Here is a 24,732-nt window from a genome sequence, read left to right on the forward strand (position 1 = left end):
GTGCACATCACTCATGCCTGTTGGGTCTGTTACCATAGCTACAATACAATTGTGCAGACAATCATCTGGTCCTTGTTTCCTCCAATAGGGTCGCACGGCTGAAGCTGCAATATAAAGTAAAGATGCTCATCTTTCAGGAACACACTAGTAAGAATCAGAAACAGGTTCATGAGTATGAGAAAGTATTGCAGAGTGGCAGGCAGGGGACTGCACCCAGTCATGGCGGACCACAGAAACAAGATCCGACGAGCCACCCAGCAGGAGAGGAAGGTGAGAGCATCTACCATTTTGAAATTCAACTTCTCTTATTGTTCATTGAAAGAGTTTGGCGGAACAAAACAGTGACAGTAAACAAGATATGCCTTTGCATTCAGGCTTGAACGCAAAGAGGGACGAGGAGGAACAAAAAGGATACCACTTTAAATGAAATGCTTTAGTTGACTGTCTGATTATAAATGTAGTCGGGGCTGCTCAGGTCTCATTTACTTCCAGTTGGTGAGAATGAGATTAAAGAATTCCAGCTGAGCTTTGCTTAAATGGAAGATGTAATTTCTACATTACATATGATGGAACAGCTGGAAATGTAAAAAACATGTCAAAACAATGTTTTGGTTTAAATGATCAGAATCTGTCATAAATGAATACACACATTTGAAAGTAGTTATTATACAGATGTGGTCTCAATCAAAGAGAGCTCTAAATCCCATCAATCCGAACATCTGAGTAAAAGATGCGTTCAGGGACAATCATGAAGGAGCTTTGAGACCAGGCTTGTTGAAATCAAAGGCCTGAGAGCCGAAATAATTTTTTGCAGGCTATCTGTATCCTCCTGAGAAAAATAAATGTGGTCAGTTAATCTGCGGCTTTAGAAAAGGACATCAGCCAATGCAGCATGTTCAAGCTGGCCCCCTACTGGGCGGCCCATGAGCCTGTCGATATGGTGGTTTGATGTTGGATGGAAAATAAGAACCCCCCACAACAAACAGACAGGGCTGGAACAGAGAGACTGGAACAGAGAAAGAGAGGGTAGAAAGGGAAGAACCATCGACAGATGGACTCTGTTGTGATTAAAGATGGCGGCAGTCTTTACTGCAGACTACGAAGGACTATACTCGATCCATAGAAAAGCGGTGGGAGTAGTCTGCGATTCAACACAACAAAACCAAGAACGACACAATAAGGTAAACCAGCAGATATGATGTCTGCTTTTGAATCTCTTGAGGATGAGAACTATGGTTACCAGTAACTTTCCATTGCATTGTTTATCATTCCTTTATGTCTGTTATCGTTTTTCATGTCAGTGCCATACTGGGTTTGTTGTGTCCTCCCTCTCATCAAAACCGAAGCACATCATTTGATTTGACCAGTGAATGTACATCCCATGACCAGACTACCGAAAACCCCGATAGACTTAACGCTTAAATTAATTTTAATTTTCTTCAAGGCAGCAGATATCTGACAATGTACTTTTAACATTTGGTACATGGTTACGGATGTTTGTCTTTGGTATTACATCACTATTGGAAATATGGGCCTTTTTAATAAGATGTTTTCCCTTCTTGTGGGAATATAGGGCTGTGTGAGCTATAATATCCAGCAAAATAAACTCAAGTCTGAAAATTGCTCAATCCTCTGTGCCTAATCCACTCCAAGGCTTGTTAGTCATGATATATTCAGCCAGGACAAAGGATATCAGCAGGACTCCAGAATACATTTTCTGACAGTCTTTTGATATTACTCTTTCATTTCAGAACTTATAACAGACATTGAATAACTTTAATATGCCTGACACATTTTTATTAAAACCCTCTTATCTTTAATAACTTGGTTAATCATATTAACGGTTTTGAGTCTCTCAGTTTAGTCTGTAAGCCCTGCATATGTATGTTTTCCATTTTTAATTTTGAGGGTTTTGAAAGAGGTATTGTCCTGTTTGTTGTTTCTTTTGTTCATCTTACATTTTTTGAATTCTTTGAACACAACTAATTTGAAAAATAGAAATCTCTATTGTGCGCACTAAGAATGGGAGCATTCATTTACATGTCTTAATGGGCTTTTGTTCATCAGAGAATCTTCAACAGAGATAAGCCTATTTCAAGGCCTACTAGGGAGTCTAAATCCACACTGACAGGTGGAACAAAAGACAAACTGAAAGCACTGAATTGGGAAACATGTAGTTGTCCTCTGGTAACACTTAACTGCCGCAGGAAAAAGCTTTTTAAAACATCAGTATAATTTCGAACATCTTTCTTTATGAGCCATGATTATAATTACTTTTGACAAACTACAGAATTTGCATTTTTCTGTAATCAGAAAATAATACTACTGATCAGTGAACACATAAAACATTAACAAATAACTCCATAACTCTCATTGAAAGTTTTTAACAACTACGTTTTCTTCAACAATTCTGACACAAGATACTACTTTGACATGAGCTTAGCTAATTTCATTAATAACCTGGTCCATACAGTCACAGAGCTGAACAGAGAAGCGTCTTTTATTGTTCCTCTGTCTGCTGAGGAGCTTCACTGGGCCAGTTGCTTAAGGGCTTCTTGTTTGTAGTTGCTGAGGAAGGGAAGTCATTTTTATCCACCCTCTACACAAAGCCATTTCTAGATATTCAAGGGATTTCATTTCTAAACCTTCTGGTCACACAACTTTTTGCTCTTCACTCAATCACTTATTTATCTTCAACTGCTGCACAAAACACATGTAGACCGTATGGGCATACTCCTAGGCCCTCTTCAGGATCCTGGAGGAGTGAACAGCTGGTCCGTTGTTCCATGACCAGGACGGAATCCGCATTGTTCCTCTTCAATCTGAGGTTTGACTATCGGCCGAACCCTCCTTTCCCGCACCTTGGAGTAGGTTTTACCAGGAAGGCTGAGAAGTGTGAAACCCTTGTAATTGACACACAGTGCCTGGTCCCCCTTTTTGAACAAGGGAACCACCAGCCCAGTCTGCCACTCCTTGGGCACTGTCCAAGACTTCCACGCAATGTTGAATATGTGTGTTATCTAAGACAGCCCCTCCACACCCAAAGCTTTCAGCATTTTTGGACGGATCTCATAATTTTCCGGGGCTTTGCCACTGTGGAGTTGTTTGACTAACTCAGTTACTTCCACCAGGGAAATTGACGACTATCCCCTATCAGCCTCCCTTTCTGCCTCTACCATAGACAGTGTATTAGTTGGATTCAGGAGTTCCTCAAAGTGCTCCTTCCACCGCCCAATTACCTCCTCAGTTGAGGTCAACAGCAACCCATTCTTTCTGTACATAGCTTGGATGGTTCCCCGTTTCCCCCTCCAGATGTGGCAGACTGTTTTTCAGAAACACCTTGGTGCCAACTGAAGTCCCTACCCATGGCTTCTCTGAATTTCTCCATAACCCGCTGCTTTGCCTCTTTCCGAAGGTACCTTGCAGCCGCTTCTGGCGTCTTCTGGGAAACATATCCCAGAAGGATTTCTTCTTTAGTTAGAGGCTTCCCTGACCACCGGCGTTCACCACGGTGTTCGAGGGTAACAGCCCCTTGTGGCACCTGTCCCTTGAGACCACAGCACCCCACCGCAGCTTCAGCTATGGAAGCTTTGAACATTGCCCATTCAACGCCCCCAACCTGAACAGGGATGCCAGAAAAGGTCTGCCGGAGGTGTGAGTTAAAGATCTCTCTGACAGAGGCCTCCTCCAGTCTTCCGCCACCCCCTGACCCAACTCACTACCGCAAGGTTATCCGCTGACAGCTCCGCCTCTCTCTTTACTCAAGTGTCCAAAACATGCAGCCTCAGGTCAGAAGATACAATCACAAAATCGATCATCGACCTTCGACCTAAGGTGCTCTGGTACCACGTACACTTATGAGCATCTTTATGTTCAAACATGGTGTTTGTTATAGACAATCCATGACCAGCACAGAAGTTTAACAACAAACAACTGCTCAGGTTTAGATCAGGGAGGCCATTCCGCCCAATCACGCTTCTCCAGGTGTCTCCATCATTGCCCACATACGCGTTGAAGACTCCCATGGAGCCCCATGCAGGAGTCCATTCAGGGTCTCCAAGAAGGCTGAATTCTCCGAGCTGCTGTTCGGTACACAGACAACAATCAGAGTTTCCCCCACCACAATCCGTAGACGTAGGGAGGCGACACTCTCGTCCACCGGCGTAAACTCCAACATTGAGGTGCCCAGCCAGGTGCTTGTGAGTATCCCCACACCTGCCTGGTGTCTCATACCCTGGACAATTCCAGAGAAGAATAGAGTCCATCCCCTATCCAGGAGTACTGTGAGAGGACTGTGCGTAGAGGTAAGCCCCACCAGATCTAACTGGTAGCGCTCCACCTCCTGCACAAGTTCCGGCTCCTTTTCCCATGTTCCATGTCCCCAGAGCCAGCCTCTGCCACCCAGGTCTGGTCCGTTGAGGCCCCTGACCTTCACTGCATTTTTCCATAGGGGTCTTTATAAACCAATTCTTAGTCTGGCCCCACGCCTGAGACCACTTTGTCATGGGAGACCCTACCAGGAGCACCAGGCTCTCTTTAGGTTCATAGGTACCCACAAACCTCTCCACCAGCGCCGACACATGTGTATAGGCATACTAGGCAATGGCCTAGAGCAGCACTTTGGCAAGGCGGTAAAATGTGGGCTTATAAAACATTTCAACTGTTTTGTTTGGCCATCATTTTGTCGCCTCTTGTAGCGACCCCCCCCCCCCCCCTGGGCACATTCTATACAACCCCCCCCCCCCCCCCCCCCCCGCCCCGGGGCGGACACGACAACCACCCAACCCAAAACTGTCTGGTTGTGAGTACAAAAAAGAAAAATAGGAAAGGAGTAAGCGCTCCAAAAACAAAATAATTCTTTATTGAAATATTTTATATTGATCCTGGTGGGAGTAAAAAGGAGGATGCTGGCCCTTCCAGAGCCTCGGAGACCGGCGTAATCAGCGCTACCGCCGTTGCTAGCTGCAAGGCAAGTGATGCCTCCGCTACCATCAAAGACCGATGGAGCCACAACCGCTGCCGGGAGTGACAGTGACATTGAGGCTGCTGAACATATAGCGTTGCTGTACACAGAGGGTGCCGAAGCATATGAAAGATCCCAGCAAATAGCCAACAACAATAACGCAAGAATTAATAGACATTTTGACAGAGAGAGGACCATATCAGGTCAAAGGAATTGATTTCCTCAGGGATGATGCACACAGAAAAAAATAAGATAAGCTTTTTTTTCTCTAGTGGTTTTAAGTTATGAACCGACTGTTATGTGCCTTGCTGCACAGTTGTGTGTAGGCCTTTGTGTGTGTGTCCGTGTGTTAAACGCACAAGGTTTTGTTTAGGCTATATAAAGATTTGCAATATTATTACAGTCGCTATTTAGATGAGTTGAAATTTGATTATTTAGAAAATAGATGTGCTGTCATGACTCGGCTGTATAGTGGTTTGGAACCTATTGGATTTTTTATGCTGCAGACCTGTCGCTGCCGTTGTTGTAGTGTCATGCGTCGGCCTGCTTTAATAACTGTTGACAATTTGTACGTTGCACTTGTCTATTTGTGTGATTGGCGTTTGTGTTGTTGCTGTTTTTTGCTTATGACTTATATTGGCTGCGTGTTATTGTTAGTGTATTGTACGTTGCCAATAGAGGGGCGGCACCATTGTGTTTCGCCTAGAGCGGCAGAAATGCACGCACCGATCCTGCTCTCCACCACGATTAGGTGAATGGTTTTTTTTTTAAATAGGATGCCAGTAGAAGTCAAAATGCATTATCATTTGACATTTTGATACAAAAAAAGAGTTCATCTTCGTGGTGAAAATAAAGCTTTATAGAATGGATTAATGTAGGCTACTGTCAAAAATGACCATACATTACTTTTGATGATTATTTGATAATTAGCTATGTTAAATATATTAGTTATTATAATTTAAGTCTGTGTGCTCACAGCTGTGTCTGTACTGAAAAGGTTATTTATGATAATCCTGGTAGATAATTGATGTAAAATGTATGCCATGTACAAGATTCACAATATCCTTGGTTTCTCATATCCTGTATGGATAGCATTACCTTCATGGTTGGATGGCAAAAGCCCAAATGCCTTAAAAGTAATCTTAAAAAAAGAAAATGTAAAATGGCTCATTCAGTATGGTCCAGTTTTGAAACAAAAGAAGTTGATGCAGCTAACTAGTAGTATTTTAGAGTTCAGTAGATGCTCTATAGACCACAGAAAAAAAGTGTTAGAAGAGATAAAAGATTACATATGAGTGTGGGGTGTTTTAAAAATTGAAATCCACACAACTCCATGTATATACACTACTGGTCAAAAGTTTTAGAACACCCCAATTGTTCCAGGTTTTTATTGAAATTCATGCAGTTCAATGTCTTATTGTACTCTGAAATGAAAGAATAGAACAAATGAACAATTTAAGTTAAAAAAGAAATAATGGAATCAACTTATAAACCAAAATGTATTCTACATTTTTGACTCATCAAAGTAGCCCCCTTTGGCAGATATAACAGCTGAACACACTCGTGGCGTTCTTTCTACAATGGAAATCAAATATTCTCCAGAAAGTTCTTCCCGACTCTGTAGCAGAAGTTCCCATAAATGTTAGGCACTTGTAGGTTATTTTGCTTTCACTTTTCTGTCCAGTTCATCCCGAACCAGCTCAGTGGGGTTTAAGTCTGGTGACTGTGCTGGCCACTCCATGTTTTTAAGCTTACAATCTTGTTCTTTTTTGCTAAGGTAGTTCTGGCATAGTGTAGGAGCCACATATTGGCTGTTGTTTATGGTCTCATTCATGTTGTTTGTTGATTATTGTGTTGTGCTCTGATGTTGTGGGTGGTGGGCGTTTTATCACGGTTTGAGCGGATGTGATAGTCTATTTGTTTGCTTCACCTGTGCACCTTGGTTTTGGGCATTGACAGAGAGGGGTGAGCCTGGGAGCGAACACTTTTGTTGACCGCATCACGCTGCATTAACGCAATTATTCTACTCACCAGGTAACAATTACATTTGGTAACTGCAGTGCTAAGTGTATTTTACGTGTGGAAGAAGAAGAATAAAAAATCATTGCAATACAATCTTGAGCGCGTCACAGTGTGCATCTCTCAATGTTTAGCCCCTCGCGGCAGCACGTTTTTGGACTGCTTACAGCCGCAACACATAGCTTTGACTTATGTTTTGGGTCATTATCTTGCTGTAGGATGAACCCCTGACCACCTAGGCGTACTGGGTACTGCATGGCGCTGCAAAATGCTGTGGTAGCCGTTTTGGTTCAGAGTGCCTTTCACTCTGTACAAATCACCGACCCTGGATCCAGCAAAACAGCCCCAGACCATCATGCTTCCTCCTCCATGTTTGACAGTTGATGTCACACACTGAGGAACCATCCTTTTGCCTACTCGACGGCGTACAAAAATCCTGCGTGATGAACCCAAGATTTCAAATTTTGTCCAGCCCATAACACCTTCTTCCAGTCTTCAGTAGTCCATTGACGATGTTTCTTGGCCCAGGCAAGCCTCTTTTTCTTATTCTTACTCGAAGTCTTCTCTTTACAGTTGAAACTGAGACTTGCTTATTACGACCACTATTAAGCTGTGTTTGAAGCTGTTGTCCTGTGAGCCACCTATCACGCAAGCTGTTGACTCTCAGAAACTTGTCTTCTGATTCTGTTGTGGCTTTGGGTCTGCCAGAGGCCCGTTCCAGAAAGCAGGTTTAGTGAAAACTCTGAGTTGGTTAACCCTGAGATGAGGGAAACTCTGGGTTTTCCGTTCCAGAAAGAGAGGTAACTTAACCTCAGAGTCAGTTACTATGGTAACTGAGCCTGTGAACCTAACCTGGTCGGGAGCAGGTTTTCTTTAAGAAACCTCGAGTTTCTCTCAGTCTCCTCCCTCTCAGAGGAATTCATTTCCTCATTCATTCATTCAGTCTGTATCAGGCGCATTTTAATGCAGTTTGTTATCTGCATGAATAAAAAGACGTATTGGTTTATGTTAGGCAGACTATAAAACGTGTCATGTCCTTTTGTTGACGATCCCGTTGATGAAAAAGCTGTATTAATTCACAGAGAGTTTACGTCGGTATTGATTCCCGACTATAGATGTATTTTCATTTCCACATAACCAATTTGAGAGGTATTTTTTTATTATCACAGTCCATTAGATATGTAGATACCTTATCCGTCCTCATATCACTAACATCCACCATCGTCGACAGGCATTAACATCCCAGCAGATTCTTTGTGTCCATTACGTTTTTTGCAAACGGCAGTTTTCTTTATAACAGTGTAGCGGATCATACTGTAGCCTAATAGTAGGCTAAATAAGCCACTGTAGAGCCGTCAGAAAAGTGTGACTCGCTCTGAAACGTTTTTGAAATGTCTTTGTAGTGTTCCCTGGAAACAAACCAGTGAGAGCCATAAAAAAGAAATAAATGATTATACATTATAGTTCTGTTAATGATCATGGTGCTGCAGCCTCAGAATGGGATTAGTATAGTTTACTGTTTCGCCCACAGGATTGCACCTGAATGAAATTATAATACAATTCCAGTTTTCACCAGTAATATTATACGTTTACTGTGATTAAATATGAAATTAATACACTGTTAATGCGTACGCATTGACTCAAGCAGCAATTTTCTCCCACACTAATTCTCTTTTGCAGCATCAGCCCATTGACATAGCCGCTGTCTTGCTTTTTTAACGAAATGCATGTTCAAACCAGGTTCAAACTCGCTGTTTGTGCGCATGAGTATTTCCGCCGACCCGTTTGTTTGTGGTTGTTACCATGGTGAATCGTAGAATCGTGGCTCCATTCATACTGCCTTTTGTGCACGCGCGTAACCCTGAGCGAACATACTCCGAGTTGATTGAACCAACTCATATCAGCTGTTCTGGAACCGAAAACTCTGAGTTTCCCATCTCAGGTTAAATCAACTCAGACATCAGGGTTAGACTCAGAGTTTGTTAAACCTCCTACCTGGAACGGACCCCAGACCTCTTCCTGTCAGAGTTTCCCCCAGTTTCTAAGTGCCTTTTAATGGTGAAGAATACTGTACTCACTGACACCTTGACTTTCTTCACAATTTCTCTGTAGGAAAGACCAACATTCTTATAGTAATACACTACTTTCTGCAGTACAATACTGTTCAAATAATGCTCACGAGGGTATGGTACCACAGTGTGTTCCAACAATACTTTTATACAAACAGAGGGGGTTGTAAGTAATCCAGACAAGTTGGGACACCTGTGGGAATTGGTAGCACCAACTTTCAAAGCTTGATCAACCTCCATTGCTGCAGAACAGCTTTACATTGTTTACCCATTTCTTGTTCCCTGAAAAAGGATTTTGGTAAAATAATGAAATGTACATTATTTTTCAGTTTTGGGTAACCTTACTTTTTTTTAACCTCAGGCAGTTCACCACTTACCTTTGTACCATTTCAAGCTATTCATTGGACTTGAACTGCTAAAATTTCAATAAAAAACTAAAAAAATGGGGGTGATCTAAAACTTTTGACCAGTAGTGTACATATTTTTCTGCTGTACATGAGTATATCATTAAGGATGTATCCTTGAATCTCTGATTGTGAGAAGTCTATCAACATCAGACACAGCTTTTGATCAGGGTTGACTGATGTGTAGTCCCATCAGGCTTCTTAAGCCGCATCAGTTATCAGATTGTGTTACGACCCCGCCTCTGCAGTGCAGGGGTGGTTCCTCCTGCAGGCAGAGGAGGGTCGTTAATGATTGGAGCCACCTGGGCTCAGGTTATTTAAGCTGCTTCTAATCACTTTTCTCTCTCTCTCTGCTCCTCCAGGTATGATCTGGTTTTGTTTGTTCCTTTATAGTTTTACTTAGTTTCCACTCAGTCATTTACACACATACAGATTCACTCACCCATGCACTTTACAGACACCTTACATTATGACATTATCACACCTCATTCCTTTTTCTTTGTTTAAAGTTAATAGTTTTTGATTTACAATAAAGTATCTTTTGTGATTGGCCTATACCGATTCCCCTAATTTTTTGCCACAGGCCATGAGCCGGTTTGTGACAGTTGCGGTTCTAGTTTGTGTTGGAGTTTTCATGGTCCTCCTCTTTTGATTAAAGGTACTATAAGCGATGTCACATGTTTTTTAGGCTACAACATTTTTTGTCACATACAGCAAACATCTCCTCACTATCCGCGAGTTGCCGGTCCCCTAAATACACTGTAAAAATAACAGTAGACAGCCTAGGGTCCACACATGCCAACAAAAACAAAGTGGTCCAACCTGGACCATGCAAACATACACAAACCGTGTTCCATTGTTTAGCCAATAACGGATAAGAAGGATTTTTTTGGGTGGGGGGGGGGGGTTAGTGCACTGAAGCACAGAAGGGAGGGGACGGGATGAGGAGGAGGGAGGAGCGGGCTAGTCTTCGTTTTGTTTGAAAATACTTTGAACGTCAACAAGAAGTAACGTCACCCAACATTGCTTAGAGCACCTTTAACTAAAACTGTAGCTGCTGGTGTAGGGACTGATCTGAAAACCCACACCAACTGTCTGCACCACTCATTCATGTGTTCCTTTCTCTTATTTCTCTTCATCAGCACTGCCCTCCATTTGATCATTGCAGGTTCTGACCACCGTTTTGATCTTTAAAAAAAGCACTGCTGATAAATCAGCATTGCTCAAGCTTGCAGAAAAACTGGGATGGGCTAGAGGGGGTGCTGTGTAAACTTTAATTTGATATGTGATTTGCCTGGCTGCTGAGGCTTCACGATGGGTCCAGGCACCTGGAAGTAATGGGTGATTCTCAAAGCTGTAAACTGTGAATAGTGGAACTTCATGTGACATGTCTTACCAGATGTTACGTCTAAAGTAGTGGTATTAAGCGGTATATTTTGTTTCCATCAGTGTGTTGTTAAACAGAAGATGTACTGTCATGCAATAAAATCATCCTGGTTTGATTCTGTCTAGATTTGTGTGTGTGTTTAACAACAGTGTCCAATGCTGGGGATATAAAAAAAGAATGAAGCAAACATGTTTAATCCAGTAAATCTATTATGTTCAGAAGCCTCCTGTTGGGGATTTTTTTCAGTAGGGGCATATAAGGTGGGAGCTTGCCTTATGTTACTGGTATAATGATAGAATGTTTAGTTTATTTCAATCAATCACATAAATACACAACATCACTTACATAACATAAATGGTAAAAACAAAACAAAGTGTCACCTTAATTCATGCAGTGTCATCTTAACTTGTTTATAATCAATACTGATTGAAAAGGTGTAGCTTGAAACATTTGCTTATTACACCTACCCTTTTTACATTCTATTTTATACTTTTTATGTTCTTAGGTCCCTCAGGATATTATCAATTTATATAAAATGTCTTATTAATTGCTGTATTTATATACATATTATAACACGTGCAAAAATGATAGAATGTTATTCTCAAATTATAAAGTAGACTTTTAAAATGACTTTATTTTGAAGAAGTATTGAAGAATATGGAGTATAACATGAACAGACATGTCATTAACATTACAAAAATAAAATCATACAGTAGTTCCTCAATATTCTTTCTTTCTGCTGTGTGCAAAGCAGACTTAACAAATATGTATTCTTCTACAGGAACAAATGGATGGAAAAGACAATCTATTATGGCGACATTCTGCTTTGGCCAGGCCTTCTCGGGTCAAGGTGATGAGAGTGACGCTACCATTACTGCAGCCCGATGTGTTAAATAATCGTGCAATGGAATTCTCAGTAAATGGATCTACTGCTGGAGGATGTGTGAGGAAGACAATTAAACTCAAGGTAAAACATGTTGATTTGAATGTTAATCAGCATTTTCTCAATCATCTTCATGTGATATGTTTTAAAGGGCCATCATATATTCATTCTAAAGCATTGTCAGGATTTTCTAGTGGAAAGAAATCCTGGCTTTTTTATATCTATGACGTGAGAACATTGAAATGCTATTGAAAATAACAATAATAGAAATAGTGTTAGAAAAGAGTGTTTGAGTATCATGGTACTTCAATATTGTTGCCCAAAATCAATTTTGCCTTGAGGAAGCTGAAGTGTGCTCAGTCTTTTTCATGTTTTATCTTGCTGGCATAAATAATTTAAACACTGTGTACACTGCACACTTTAGGTTTCTGGGTTTGAGCTGGCAATTCAGGTGATGTGATGAGACAGGAAGTGAAATATATATATATATATATATATATATATATATATATATATATATATATATATATATATATATATATATGTTCTGCTCTTTCTCGTGCGGCCAAATGGTTTGATGTAATTACATAATCAAATGCGTTTATGTTTTTATGGTGTCCCATTAGCCTTTCATCTTAGGCTCAGTAAAACCGTGTAACTGCTCAATGATTGCTTGGCATGAAAGCATGGCAATTGACAACCGCCTTTAGTGCTGCCTTTAGTCTATTATTTAGTCTTTGCACTGTAAAGTCATAAGGTAATGACACGATCAAGTGTATCTAACAGTGCTGCTGCTGCTGCTGATGCTGCTGCATCAGCACTAGTTGTTACAACTTATAAACGCACATTATTGCAGTTCTGTGTGCTCACTGTGTGACATTTAACATTTAACATTATTAACAGAGGAATGTTACAAGCCATTGCAAAGGGTAGTTTCTCTGAATGCATCCCAATTGTTTATGTTTGAGAGGTCATCATATGACACATGAATTAGACCAATAAAAAGGTCACTGCAATATTGGAAAGCAGACATGGAATCAGCTGTTTACATATTTTTGAAAGAAATGTTTTTATTTACTAAGTAATGCTGTGGTAATGACAGATGTGTGGCCAGTTGTACATTATGTGTTGAAGTAATATATATAATTAACCCAGGTAGCATCGAGTTTCCCTAAGTTTAGCCTACCGCCGGTATTTAGCGCTTTGTCAGCTGTTCTAATGAAACTTCCAGGTGGTAAAATTCATGATAAACTTAGCTTGAATGCACCACATAACAGGAAAATTAAAACTTCCACAAGGTAAACTGATTTAACTGATCGAAGCACCTTCAGCCCGTAACCCATGTACATATTCCTCATTACTATAGCATATACAACAACAGGCACAATAATACCTGTTATATACATATATAATATGGCTACATATTGAATGCTTACAGTGGTATTGAAATTATGTTGAATGTATTGATTTCTTCCCTCAATAGAGGTTTGAATTAGGTTACTCAAAAGATCAGCCAGTATGGCATACTCTTTTCGATTTATGTAATATTTTTTAAATGTTGATCCATTTTTCAGCGGATCGTAAGCTAAGAAGCAAGCAAGGAAATGTTACAACCTCATTTTCAAGATATTTGTTTTAATTCTTAAGAGAGGGAGACAAAAATCAGGGTAGCCTACCACATATGTAGCAAAACTAAATACTGGCAATTTGTGTATTGAACGGGCGAGGCGCTGTGCATCATCTGCTGTGTAGTTTCGGCTCCGCACAGACAGTGAGAGACAGTCATGGAGAGGTGGAGAGCGGACTGTTTTCTTTGTTATTTTTAAAGTCTTGCAGTTCGCAACCATGACACTGTTGGCGGTGACTTGTGCCGGCCCAAATGCCCGATGCACTCGAAAGCAGCAAGAAGATTTTCACCGGTTAAGTATATGTCACTTTTTTTCTCTCCCCCAGCTCAGAGATTGGGATTGCGGTAGTCGGGAGATATGTGCCATCGCTTTGCTGGTTGTAAATCTATTCGGAAATTGGTGTGGGATTCCCTCTGTGTCCTCTGACGGTAGGGGAAATGTTTGCGGTCGTCCTGTTGTTCGTTTAGTTTAGCAGCTGTTAGCAGAGACAGTAGCTACAGATATTAATAGGTGAATAGTGTGACAAAGTTGTGCACTTGTCGGTCGGCTGCTGACAGGCCTGGCGGTGTGTGTGTGTGTGTGTGTGTGTGTGTGTGTGTGTGTGTACGGAGTTTGTTTCTGGCTCCCCTCCCCCACACACCGCTGCTGTGCTGCTCATTCTGGAGAGGCCAAGACATGAATGTGATGAAAGGCTCACTTCAAAACGAAAAACAAACGGATACAGTTTCAGAAAAAAAGGGGCATTTCCTAAACTCGGCTCTGACCGGCTGAAATCACACCTAACCCATTTGTAAATATTCCTGTCAAGCCACACACCTGTGAAACGCATAACCGTTAATTTCAATAGCCTGTGAACGCGCTAAAATATCTGTGCCGATCATAGACTGTTAATATTTACAGTATTGTGGTGCCGATGCATCATTACACACAGGTAGCAAGATGACTGATGGTTTGACCCGAAGATTAATTCCTTAGCATTGATCAACCAGGCATGGAATGTGCTTGTATTAACTGCCCACATTTTTCTGGTTATGATTTGCACAAGTGCACGTGCTGCTCACACTTCAGGATTGTGCAGAGAACGGCATTGTTGCCAATTTGGTCTTTACTGTCTTTTGTTCTATCAGCAAAATGATTTTTATCTGTATTGGAAAAGACAGAGAGTGGGTGTGCCCTAAAGGTAACGTGATGGCAACTATCAAAAAAAATATTTCTTTTGAAATCACAGCTAGAGTAAACGTCTGCCGTTTTTTAAATTATAAATCTACTTTTTTCAAGATTTATTTTTAATCCCAAAACCATTAGAGTTAACAAGGGCACAGAGCTATAAATAGGACTTTGATTGGTCAGAGCCATTATTGGTCACCACGAGTTTGTCCTGCCCTCATCTGTCAAAAAATATTGGCTGCTGCACAGATGTGTGAATTTAAACAGAGAATTTTTTTTTCTCTACGCTGTTGTTGCATTAGGGAATCGGCACCAAAAATGATTTCTGACACTGTATCTGGGAAGCTTAATCATGATCTGTATGTGTAGTGAGTAGAGGTGGACACTACTGTGTCTAACTATTTGCTCAGCAAGAAAGCTCAGGGACAACACATGAGGACCAGGACGTGTCCTTGAACAAGACATTGAATCCCTAAAATCATTGGGTACGCTATTCTGCAGCTGACCCTGTACTATGATAGCAGGGAAATGAAATAAGGAGAGAATATGATATAAGGATCAATAAAGTATATTTTCAGTGCTGCTCATTTCAGCTAATAGTAGAGAGACTGCTTCATTATTGAGTTCATACTGTAAATCTCAAGTGAATTTATCATTGTGATGATACACTAATACTAATTTGGCTGTAACTGGAGTAGCTGTGTAAAGTAATTGCATGCTCCTGCATATAAATCAGACAATATTGCTGCAAACTACATAACACTACACCATATCCATACTACTGCGTAGTAGATGCCTTCAGGGCCAGACGGCAGTGAAGCCACGACTCATGGCTTGGATTACCACAACACTCCCACATAACTCTCAATGTGACTCTGTATGGCACAATTACAGACCATCAAACCACTTAATAGACTATGAAACCACATTACAAGCCAAATGACTTAAGCTTTCAGTTTCTGCTTAGGTTTGCAGATGTTATGCAGATATTACGTTTACAGATCAGGTGCATAAAATTCTGTTTCAGTGTATCCTTGTATTGTTGTTTTCATTTCCACAGCTATTCTGTTGTATTTATTTCGTAATTCAAATGTAAATACACTCTACTGTAGTTGCGAAAGAATATAATCATTAATTCTAATGTTGGAGTGGTTTTAGGGGTTTTCAGTAGCTTGTCTCCTCCTGGATTTCTGCCGAATTTGCATTCATTTTAATGTTCAGCTGGAAACTGGCCATGAACATGATGAGTTTTTCATGACAATCTGATAAAAATGCAAACTGTGCAAAATTCTAAAAATTCCCTATGAGGTATTAGTCCTCTTCTAACCAGGCATATGGCAAATATGGCACATAATTAATCAACCTTTTCTCAGTAGATCTGCTAATATGACTTTTTTTTTCATTAATCTGAGAATGAGTATTATAATATCATAGCAGTGACCTGTCAAAGCTAGCACTACTCTTCATTTCAATGATGTGATGAAGCTGCGTCTCATTATATATTTTTCCTCCTTGCAGGAGTTTTTTTGCAGTGGCATAAGTAGAGGTCTGGATCTACTAGTTGTGCAGTGTGGGCTCTACAGGGACGTGGTTTATGGATGCTGGGACTATGAGCATAAGCGACAAAAGGGACTACTTAGCAGACCTGGGAGGCAGCTTCACTGAGGATGCTCCGAGACCTCCAGTCCCAGGGGAAGAAGGTGAGCTGGTGTGCAGTGATGGACGCCAATACAACCACCTCGGCTTTTCCCCAAAGAACGAGAGCCTCAAATGTGAGGCGTCTGTGGCTACACCCAGGCGACCTGACTTGGACCTGGGTTATGAGCCGGAGGGAAGTGCTTCCCCTACACCGCCCTACTTAAAGTGGGCAGAATCTCTTCACTCCCTCCTGGATGATCAAGATGGCATCCATCTATTTAGGACGTTCCTCAAGCAGGAGGGGTGTGCAGATATGTTGGACTTCTGGTTTGCGTGCAGTGGCTTCCGCAAACTGGAAGCTAATGAGGGTAATGAGGAGAAGAAGGTCAAACTGGCAAAAGCTATCTATAAGAAATACATCCTGGACAACAATGGGATTGTTTCCCGACAGATTAAACCAGCTACCAAGTCCTTCATCAAAGACTGTGTCATGAAGCTTCACATTGATCCTGCAATGTTTGACCAGGCTCAGACTGAGATACAGACTATGATGGAGGAGAACACCTATCCCTTATTTCTTAAGTCTGACATATATTTGGAATATACACGGACAGGAGGAGAGAGCCCTAAGATGTACAGCGATCAGAGCTCTGTTTCTGGGCATGGAAAGGGGCTGTCCGGTTATTTACCGACTTTAAACGAGGATGAGGAATGGAGATGTGACCAGGAGCCGGAGGAGCAGCCCGAGTGTGACCCCACACCGAGCAACCGGCTCACTCAGAAGCTGCTAATGGAGACGGCACCGCATCGTGTTGCCAACAGCGCAAGATTCCAGGACAGTCATGAGTACAGGTAAATCCACCCAGTAATCTAGAAGGCTTCTGTACAGCCTTAACTACACAGCTTGTCTCTGCAAACTGCTGAATTAGAAATAAGCCTGAAACCCCACAATACCATGAACGCTGCTTGAAGTTTGAGATAAAAACAGAGTCCGAGTGTAGCGCAGGAGACAGCTGAGATGAGAGGAAAGGTGGTGTGTTATAGCTATGTTGTTGAGGAAATGTCAGAGGCTGCAGAAGTTAATTTGTTGTTAGAACGTTGAAGTAGTGTTCTTGGTTTTTCTTGTGCAGGTACTGTGGGACTTGTGTTTTCCCATTGGACAGGGTTTTGTGATAAAAATTCAACATGATTTTGTTTACGAAGGAGCTTTCTGAAATCTTGTCCTCTTAACCTCCCTCTTTTTAATATTAAGACTGCATTAATGGGGAAACTAAATGTATTATGTTGGACTATTCAATCTAGAGATCGCAAACTTCTTTTATAATGTTGACTAGTCACAGACATGGATATTGATTTGATTTTTAGGCCACAACAATGATATAAACTCAGAATTACAATCTTGTCCAACACACCCAAAAACATGGCAAAAGTTAAACATTGTAGAGCACACGCTCTTCTTGACATTATTTACATTAATATGCACATTTGCTGTGAACTTCCTATTGCACAAACATATATGAAATCCAAGACAATGTGCTCCTTAAAACATAATGTTATATTTAATTATCTTTTGTATCATAATCAATACAAAACTAATGTTTAATTTGTCCTAATCTCAATACCTAGATTCAGTTTATTAACCTATCAATACAAGTAGGTACAGTGCCTTGCGAAAGTATTCGGCCCCCTTGAACGTTTCGACCTTTTGCCACATTTCAGGCCTCAAACATAAAGATATAAAACTGTAATTTTTTGTGAAGAATCAACAACAAGTGGGTCCCAATTATGAAGTGGAACGAAATTCATTGGCTATTTCAAACTTTTTTAACAAATAAAAAACTGAAAAAGTGGGCGTGCAAAATTATTCAGCCCCTTTACTTTCAGTGCAGCAAACTCTCCAGAAGTTCAGTGAGGATCTCTGAATGATCCAATGTTGACCTAAATGACTAATGATGATAAATAGAATCCAGCTGTGTGTAATCAAGTTCCCCTTATAAATGCACCTGCTCTGTGATAGTCTCAGAGGTCCGTTAAAGCGCAGAGAGCATCATGAAGAACAAGGAACACACCAGGCAGGTCCGAGATACTGTTGTGGAGAAGTTTAAAGCCGGATTTTGGATACAAAAAGATTTCCCAAGCTTTAAACATCCCAAGGAGCACTGTGCAAGCGATAATATTGAAATGGAAGGAGTATCAGACCACTACAAATCTACGAAGACCCGGCGTCCCTCTAAACTTTCAGCTCATACAATGAGAAGACTGATCAGAGATGCAGCCAAGAGGCCCATGATCACTCTGGATGAACTGCAGAGATCTACAGCTGAGGTGGGAGACTCTGTCCATAGGACAACAATCAGTCGTTATACTGCACAAATCAGGCCTTTATGGAAGAGTGGCAAGAAGAAAGCCATTTCTTAAAGATATCCATAAAAAGTGTCGTTTAAAGTTTGCCAAAAGCCACCTGGGAGACACACCAAACATGTGGAAGAAGGTGCTGTGGTCAGATGAAACCAAAATCGAAACTTTTGGCAACAATGCAAAACGTTATGTTTGGCGTAAAAGCAACACAGCTCATCACCCTGAACACACCATCCCCACTGTCAAACATGGTGGTGGCAGCATCATGGTTTGGGCCTGCTTTTCTTCAGCAGGGACAGGGAAGATGGTTAAAATTGATGGGAAGATGGATGGAGCCAAATACAGGACCATTCTGGAAGAAAACCTGATGGAGTCTGCAAAAGACCTGAGACTGGGACGGAGATTTGTCTTCCAACAAGACAATGATCCAAAACATAAAGCAAAATCTACAATGGAATGGTTCACAAATAAACATATCCAGGTGTTAGAATGGCCAAGTCAAAGTCCAGACCTGAATCCAATCGAGAATCTGTGGAAAGAACTGAAAACTGCTGTTCACAAACACTCTCCATCCAACCTCACTGAGCTCGAGCTGTTTTGCAAGGAGGAATGGGCAAAAATGTCAGTCTCTCGATGTGCAAAACTGATAGAGACATACCCCAAGCGACTTACAGCTGTAATCGCAGCAAAAGGTGGCGCTACAAAGTATTAACTTAAGGGGGCTGAATAATTTTGCACGCCCAATATTTCAGTTTTTTTTTGTTTAAAAGGTTTGAAATATCCAATAAATTTCGTTCCACTTCATGATTGTGTCCCACTTGTTGTTGATTCTTCACAAAAAGTTACAGTTTTATATCTTTATGTTTTGAGGCCTGAAATGTGGCAAAAGGTCGAAAAGTTCAAGGGGGCCGAATACTTTCGCAAGGCACTGTAGTCTAGGAAGTTAGCAATTTTTTGCTGCAGTGCAAAGGGTGACTATGTTTGCCACCTATATGTGTGTGTACAACAACAGCTTTAAAATAATGGCCTCTCAGCTTTGAAATGCTTTTCATTCTCAGTGTGAGAGGTCAAAGTAGATTCACCCAGATGTTGTAATCTGTGTGATGCCAAACCTGCGGATGGCCTACTGATTGATCATGAGAAACATTAGCTTGTAGTCATAACTGTACTCAGATTAAAATTCAATGTTCAGTTTTTTTTTTAAATCGGTGGCATAAATGCTGAGGTTGCCACTCTTTTTCTGTTTCTTTTGACTACTGACTTGACTGCATTTTTAGTTAATGATTCTTGCAGATTCAGTTAGACTTCTTTTTTAACCTAATGTTGGTGCTTTGCATACATTTCACATTTTCTCACTGTGGTATGACAGACTTTGTTTGGCTTGAACATGCTCTTCTTTTTACTCTTAGGCACTGAGTACATCATGCACACACAACAGATTTGAATGTGTCTACTAACATGTTAGTTAAGAACAAAAAGCCTGCTTTGTTTATTTATTATTTTCATTTGAATGTAGTAAAATGTGCCAAGCGTTTTCATGGAAGACATTTTGACATGTCACAGTAGGAAAACGAGACAAGATGAGATTTTAACTAATCTGTGGCACCTAGGCTGTGGAACTCACTGCCTCCTTCCGTACGCTGCTTGGATTCAGTGACAAATTTTAAAACTCAGTTGAAAACTCTTCTTTTTAAAGAGGCGTTTCAATAGACCATAGGGTGATTAGGCCGGTTTTATTGTGTCCTAAGTGTCTTTTCTGATTATGTACTGCAATGTATAAATGTTGTGTATCCACCCATTTGTTGTGAAGCACTTTGTGATTTTTATCTGTGAAATGTGCTATACAAATACATTTTACTTACTTACTTACTAAATCAAAAGTCACAAAATGAAAACCGACCACTGTGAAAGGTTTTGCCACAAACTCAAATGGTTTTTCTCCTGTATAACTGACCTCTTCAGATCCAGTAACTGCAGCGTGAGCATCTAACTCAAATTGAAGCGGTGTGTGACCTTCTAACTGAACTACTTTAGTTCCCTCAAATTAAAAATAAAAACAGAAATAAATGACTGAAATTAAGTGAATTTTTCTTTTTTTTTAAGTGCAAACCATAATCAAAGTAGTACTCTCAATAATCAAAGTGCAAACAGAGACTGATCAGTGTTTTTCTTTAAGCATGATACGCTGCTCAGCCTAAGATATGTTCATGTTGTTATTCAGGACTATGAGCATGTCCATGTTCTTATTCAGGAATATGAGCATGTCCACGTTCTCTATCGTATCGAGACTATCTATCTACCGTTACATGTTATATATGTATGGTGGAGAGATAGTCTCTTCACTCAGAGAACCAAGGTTACAATGTAACCAAGCGTTTTCTGGCAGTAGTTGAGACCAGTTGTTTGTACTTGAATTTGTCATTGTACAGTGGAGAGAAGAGAAATAAAGCTTATTTTACGATTGTTTCACAGTGATTACGTTCTAAAGCACAACTAAATAACCATCAAACACTCAACAGGCGATTTTGTGGCGACAGATGCTCTTTTCTCCTCTGCATTTTATTCATTGCAGCAGTAAACAAGGAAGTAGCTACTCTAGTATAAATTTATGACCATTTTAAGACGAGGGGGAACTTTTTTGTTTTGTTTGATATCATTAAAAGTAAAGTTAAGCTTTGCTATCCGCTTCCCGACTCATTTTAAAAAAGACAGCGATAAAAAGAGATTGACCCCTATTTTCCACCAGGCGTGTCTGCGCTGCATTCAGGATGTGCTGCGGCCCCTATATGGGCATTTGCTTTGAAACTGTCTAAAGCTGAGCAGACAGTGTGTGTTTTTGTTGTTCTTGTATGTTTCGTTAACCCAACACCACAGTCAGTCTTGTCCAGTAACAATTACAATAAAGTTTATTCAAACAAGATGGCTGCATCCTCAACAATGTTAACTAAAAAGAAAGAAAGGCTGCATTACTTTGTGCAATTCTACTATGAGTGGAATGTTAGAAGAAAAATAAGGAGCCACAGTTGTCTGGAAGATGCAGACAATATGATGAGGTTCAGTTTTATATCAAAGCAGTCTCAAGACTACAGTTTTAGCCACAATGTGTAAAATACTACTCTGATAACATTAAAACAAGCTCACTTAGGGCTGGGTGATATGGAGAAAATCAAATATGACGATATTTTTGACCAAATACCTCGATATCGATACCGCAACGATATTGTAGTGTTGACTAATGGTGCTTTCACAAAATATTTACACAATGATATTTTTGATAAATAATCATCAGTAATGTGGATATAATGACTAAGTGGGTAAAGGCAAATAATAGTTAACAGTTACAACAGTCTGGTAAGTTCAGAAAATGACATCACTTTACTGTAATGCAGCCTTTAAAACCAGGAAAAGACAACACTTATGCCATATTACGATATCCAAAATCTAAGACGGTATCTAGTCTCATATCACGATATTGATGTATTGCTCAGCTCTAAGCTCACTACAGTTTATAATGGATCTTTTGACAGTAGCCATGTGGGAAATCAGACAGCCAAACAAAATTATGACATGCAAGAAATCCATCCGCTCAGGGAAATTAATCAGGTGTTGTGACCCCCCCCCCCACTCAAACTGGACGTCAAATGAAAACCGATCTGCAGAAATTCAGCCCGATTCTAAAATTAGTTGGGTTCTACCAATTCGGGGCTAAAATTGGGATTAATCCGTACGGTGTCTGCCCGGCTTAATACCCAGCAGCCGGTAGAATGACAGAGAGAACAGACACTGATTGACTCTAAAAGGCTCTGAGTAATCTGACTGTGTTTACTCTACATACTAGTGATCCTCCGCCTAAGAAAATGTAATCATGTTAAACAAATGAAAAGTGGTTCAGCATCAGTTACATGCTTACGATTTAAGTGTGTTTGCAAATGAAAGTGTGACAATTAAAGATCAAATGAATACATAAGTAATTGCTTGCTACCACAACTTAACTAATGTCACTACTGATTGAATCTTGTAAAGCTCATCATGTAATACGGTTACATCTTCAACTGAGGATTAAGGCCACTTGCAGTAAAAATAAAAAGTCAACGTGTTAGGTGTCTAAGGTCAATGTTGCAAATTAAACCCAAAACAAGGATAATATTAAAGATTAGAGCTAGGAGATATGGAGAAAATCAAATATCACGATATTTTGGACCAAACACCTCGATATCGATACTTTAGGGTTGACTATTGATGCTTTCACTAAATATTTACACAATGAGATTTTTGACCAATACTCATCAGTAATGTGGATATAATAACTAAGTGGGTAAAGGCAAATAATAAAACAGCTAGAATAGCCTGGTACATTCAGAAAATTACATCACTTTACTGTAATGCAGCCTTTAAAAACAGGAAAAGACAACACTTATGCCATATTACGATATAATGATATCCAAAATCTAAGAGAAGATCTAATCTTGGTATCACGATATCGATATAATATCGATATATTGCCCAGCCCTACTAAAGATTAAGATTTTAATGTGCATGTTGTTGCTATTGTTGGTCCTCAACAGAATAAATAAAAATCATGTCAGACAACAGAAACTTCCCCATATTTGATTCCTACTGCTGCAGCACCAGAGGAGGGGCAGGAATTCACATCAGCTGACACTCAGACAATACCTTGCAGATAAGATCCTCTCTGTGACTAAAACACTGGTCACAATGCAGTAGTACTAGTTTAGCCAGTTCAAACTGAACTAAAATCAGACCTGCCATAGACTGGGCAGTTGCAGACTTCTGCTGCTTTTTTTTTTTTGTCTATGTGTGCAGCTTTTCTGGTTGATATCTGCAGAACTCAAGATGAACCAATTGGTTGTTTGTGTTATGGCGCTTTTCCATTACATGGTACCTGCTCGACTCGCCTCGACTCTACTCTACTCGCCTCGACGCGCTGTGCGTCCGTTTTCCATTGCAGATTTTAGTACCGCCTCAGCGTGGCTGGTCGTCATAGCGACTGCCGTGGGCGTAGCTTAGTAGCATTGCTTTAATGGCTTTTCCCTGACTCATTTCCTGGTTCTCCGTCTCCGTAAACAACATGATATCAAAGAGATAGTTAACGTTTACTGCTCCAGATTTCCCACCGTGGTCAGAAAGAACAGGGGAGACACTTTGTTTCTCTCACATATATATGACTCTAGAGTCGCTACTCGCGGCGGAGATAATCGCCGTCACTCTCTCTCCCTCGCTCACCAGCTCCCCACACACACACACATCACACATGCACACACCAGCGCACCAGTATAACCATCAGGCCACTTGTATGCTACGGAGAAAGCTCTGCGTGGAGCCTCCGGCAGCAAAAAAACACCGCTGGCTAAACTATTTAAAAATGCCGTCTCTCACTAGCAATGCAGTGATCAGTGACGATTCTTTCCGACCAATCAGCAGCCTGCAGGTTTTCACGTCACCTTTTCGGCTTGCCTCAGCTCGCTTGGAACCTCGACTGAGGTGGTACTAAAAAAAGTATCTGTTAGCAGGTACCAGGTACTTTTTTTCGTAATGGAAAACCAAAAAAGGCGAGTAGAGTCGAGGCGAGTCGAGCAGGTACCATGTAATGGAAAAGCGCCATTAGATTTTTAGCAGTTTTCGTTGGAGATCAATGCTTTCTTCGAAGTCTCCTAAAAAAATAGAAGAGAACATTTTTAATTAGAGAGTGAACACACAGTTTTGGGCATATTTTCACATCATTATTTCAGCAATCAAGCATTTGGCTGGAATTACATAAAGACACACTTCATTTTTAAAAAGCCTTTTAGCAGCACCCGTTGGGTTTTTATGAAACTAAATTTTACATCAGTTGTGTCTGATCTCTTAAGAGACAGGCAACAAAAGACATTAAATAGTCTTTCAGATCCGCGTTTGGAAATCAAATGACTTGAAAGAGAATGACCTATACATTAATTAATTTTTTTTTTTTTTTTTAAGTGAACATCTCAGTTTTGTTCTCGTTCAAGTAAGCTGTGTAATTCAAAGGCGAGACTTCATTGCCTCAATTGTGTCACTGCTCAGTTTTTCACTCAAATCAACATTATTATGTGTAATATCTCCCATAAAGAATCTGTATTCAGTGTTTGGAGTCGAGGGGTATTAGTACAATACGATATATTTTATTGTCCCCTTAGGGAAATTCTGTTTTGGACTCCAAGCTACACACATAAATAA

At 40.5% G+C, this 24,732-nt stretch overlaps 1 protein-coding gene across 7 annotated transcripts in view; it reads left to right on the forward strand.

Annotated features, from left to right (window-relative positions):
* The first annotated feature begins 253 nt into the window (after window positions 1–253).
* axin1 (axin 1) overlaps window positions 254–24,732 on the forward strand; it is a 40,532-nt gene continuing 16,053 nt past the window's right edge. For 4 of the 7 annotated variants that reach the window (XM_039825128.1, XM_039825133.1, XM_039825135.1 and 1 more), the window contains exons 1-2: window positions 13,479–13,644; window positions 16,039–17,010. In XM_039825128.1, the coding sequence (XP_039681062.1) occupies window positions 16,115–17,010 (896 nt within the window). In that variant the 5' untranslated portion in view covers window positions 13,479–13,644; window positions 16,039–16,114. Of the gene's footprint in view, window positions 271–887; window positions 1,182–11,623; window positions 11,810–13,478; window positions 13,645–13,678; window positions 13,782–16,038; window positions 17,011–24,732 lie in introns of those variants that run through there. The other 3 variants (XM_039825131.1, XM_039825132.1, XM_039825130.1) reach the window with 3 other exon arrangements.

This window comes from Perca fluviatilis, chromosome 15 (genome assembly GCF_010015445.1).
Source record: "Perca fluviatilis chromosome 15, GENO_Pfluv_1.0, whole genome shotgun sequence".
Lineage (NCBI taxonomy): Eukaryota > Metazoa > Chordata > Actinopteri > Perciformes > Percidae > Perca > Perca fluviatilis.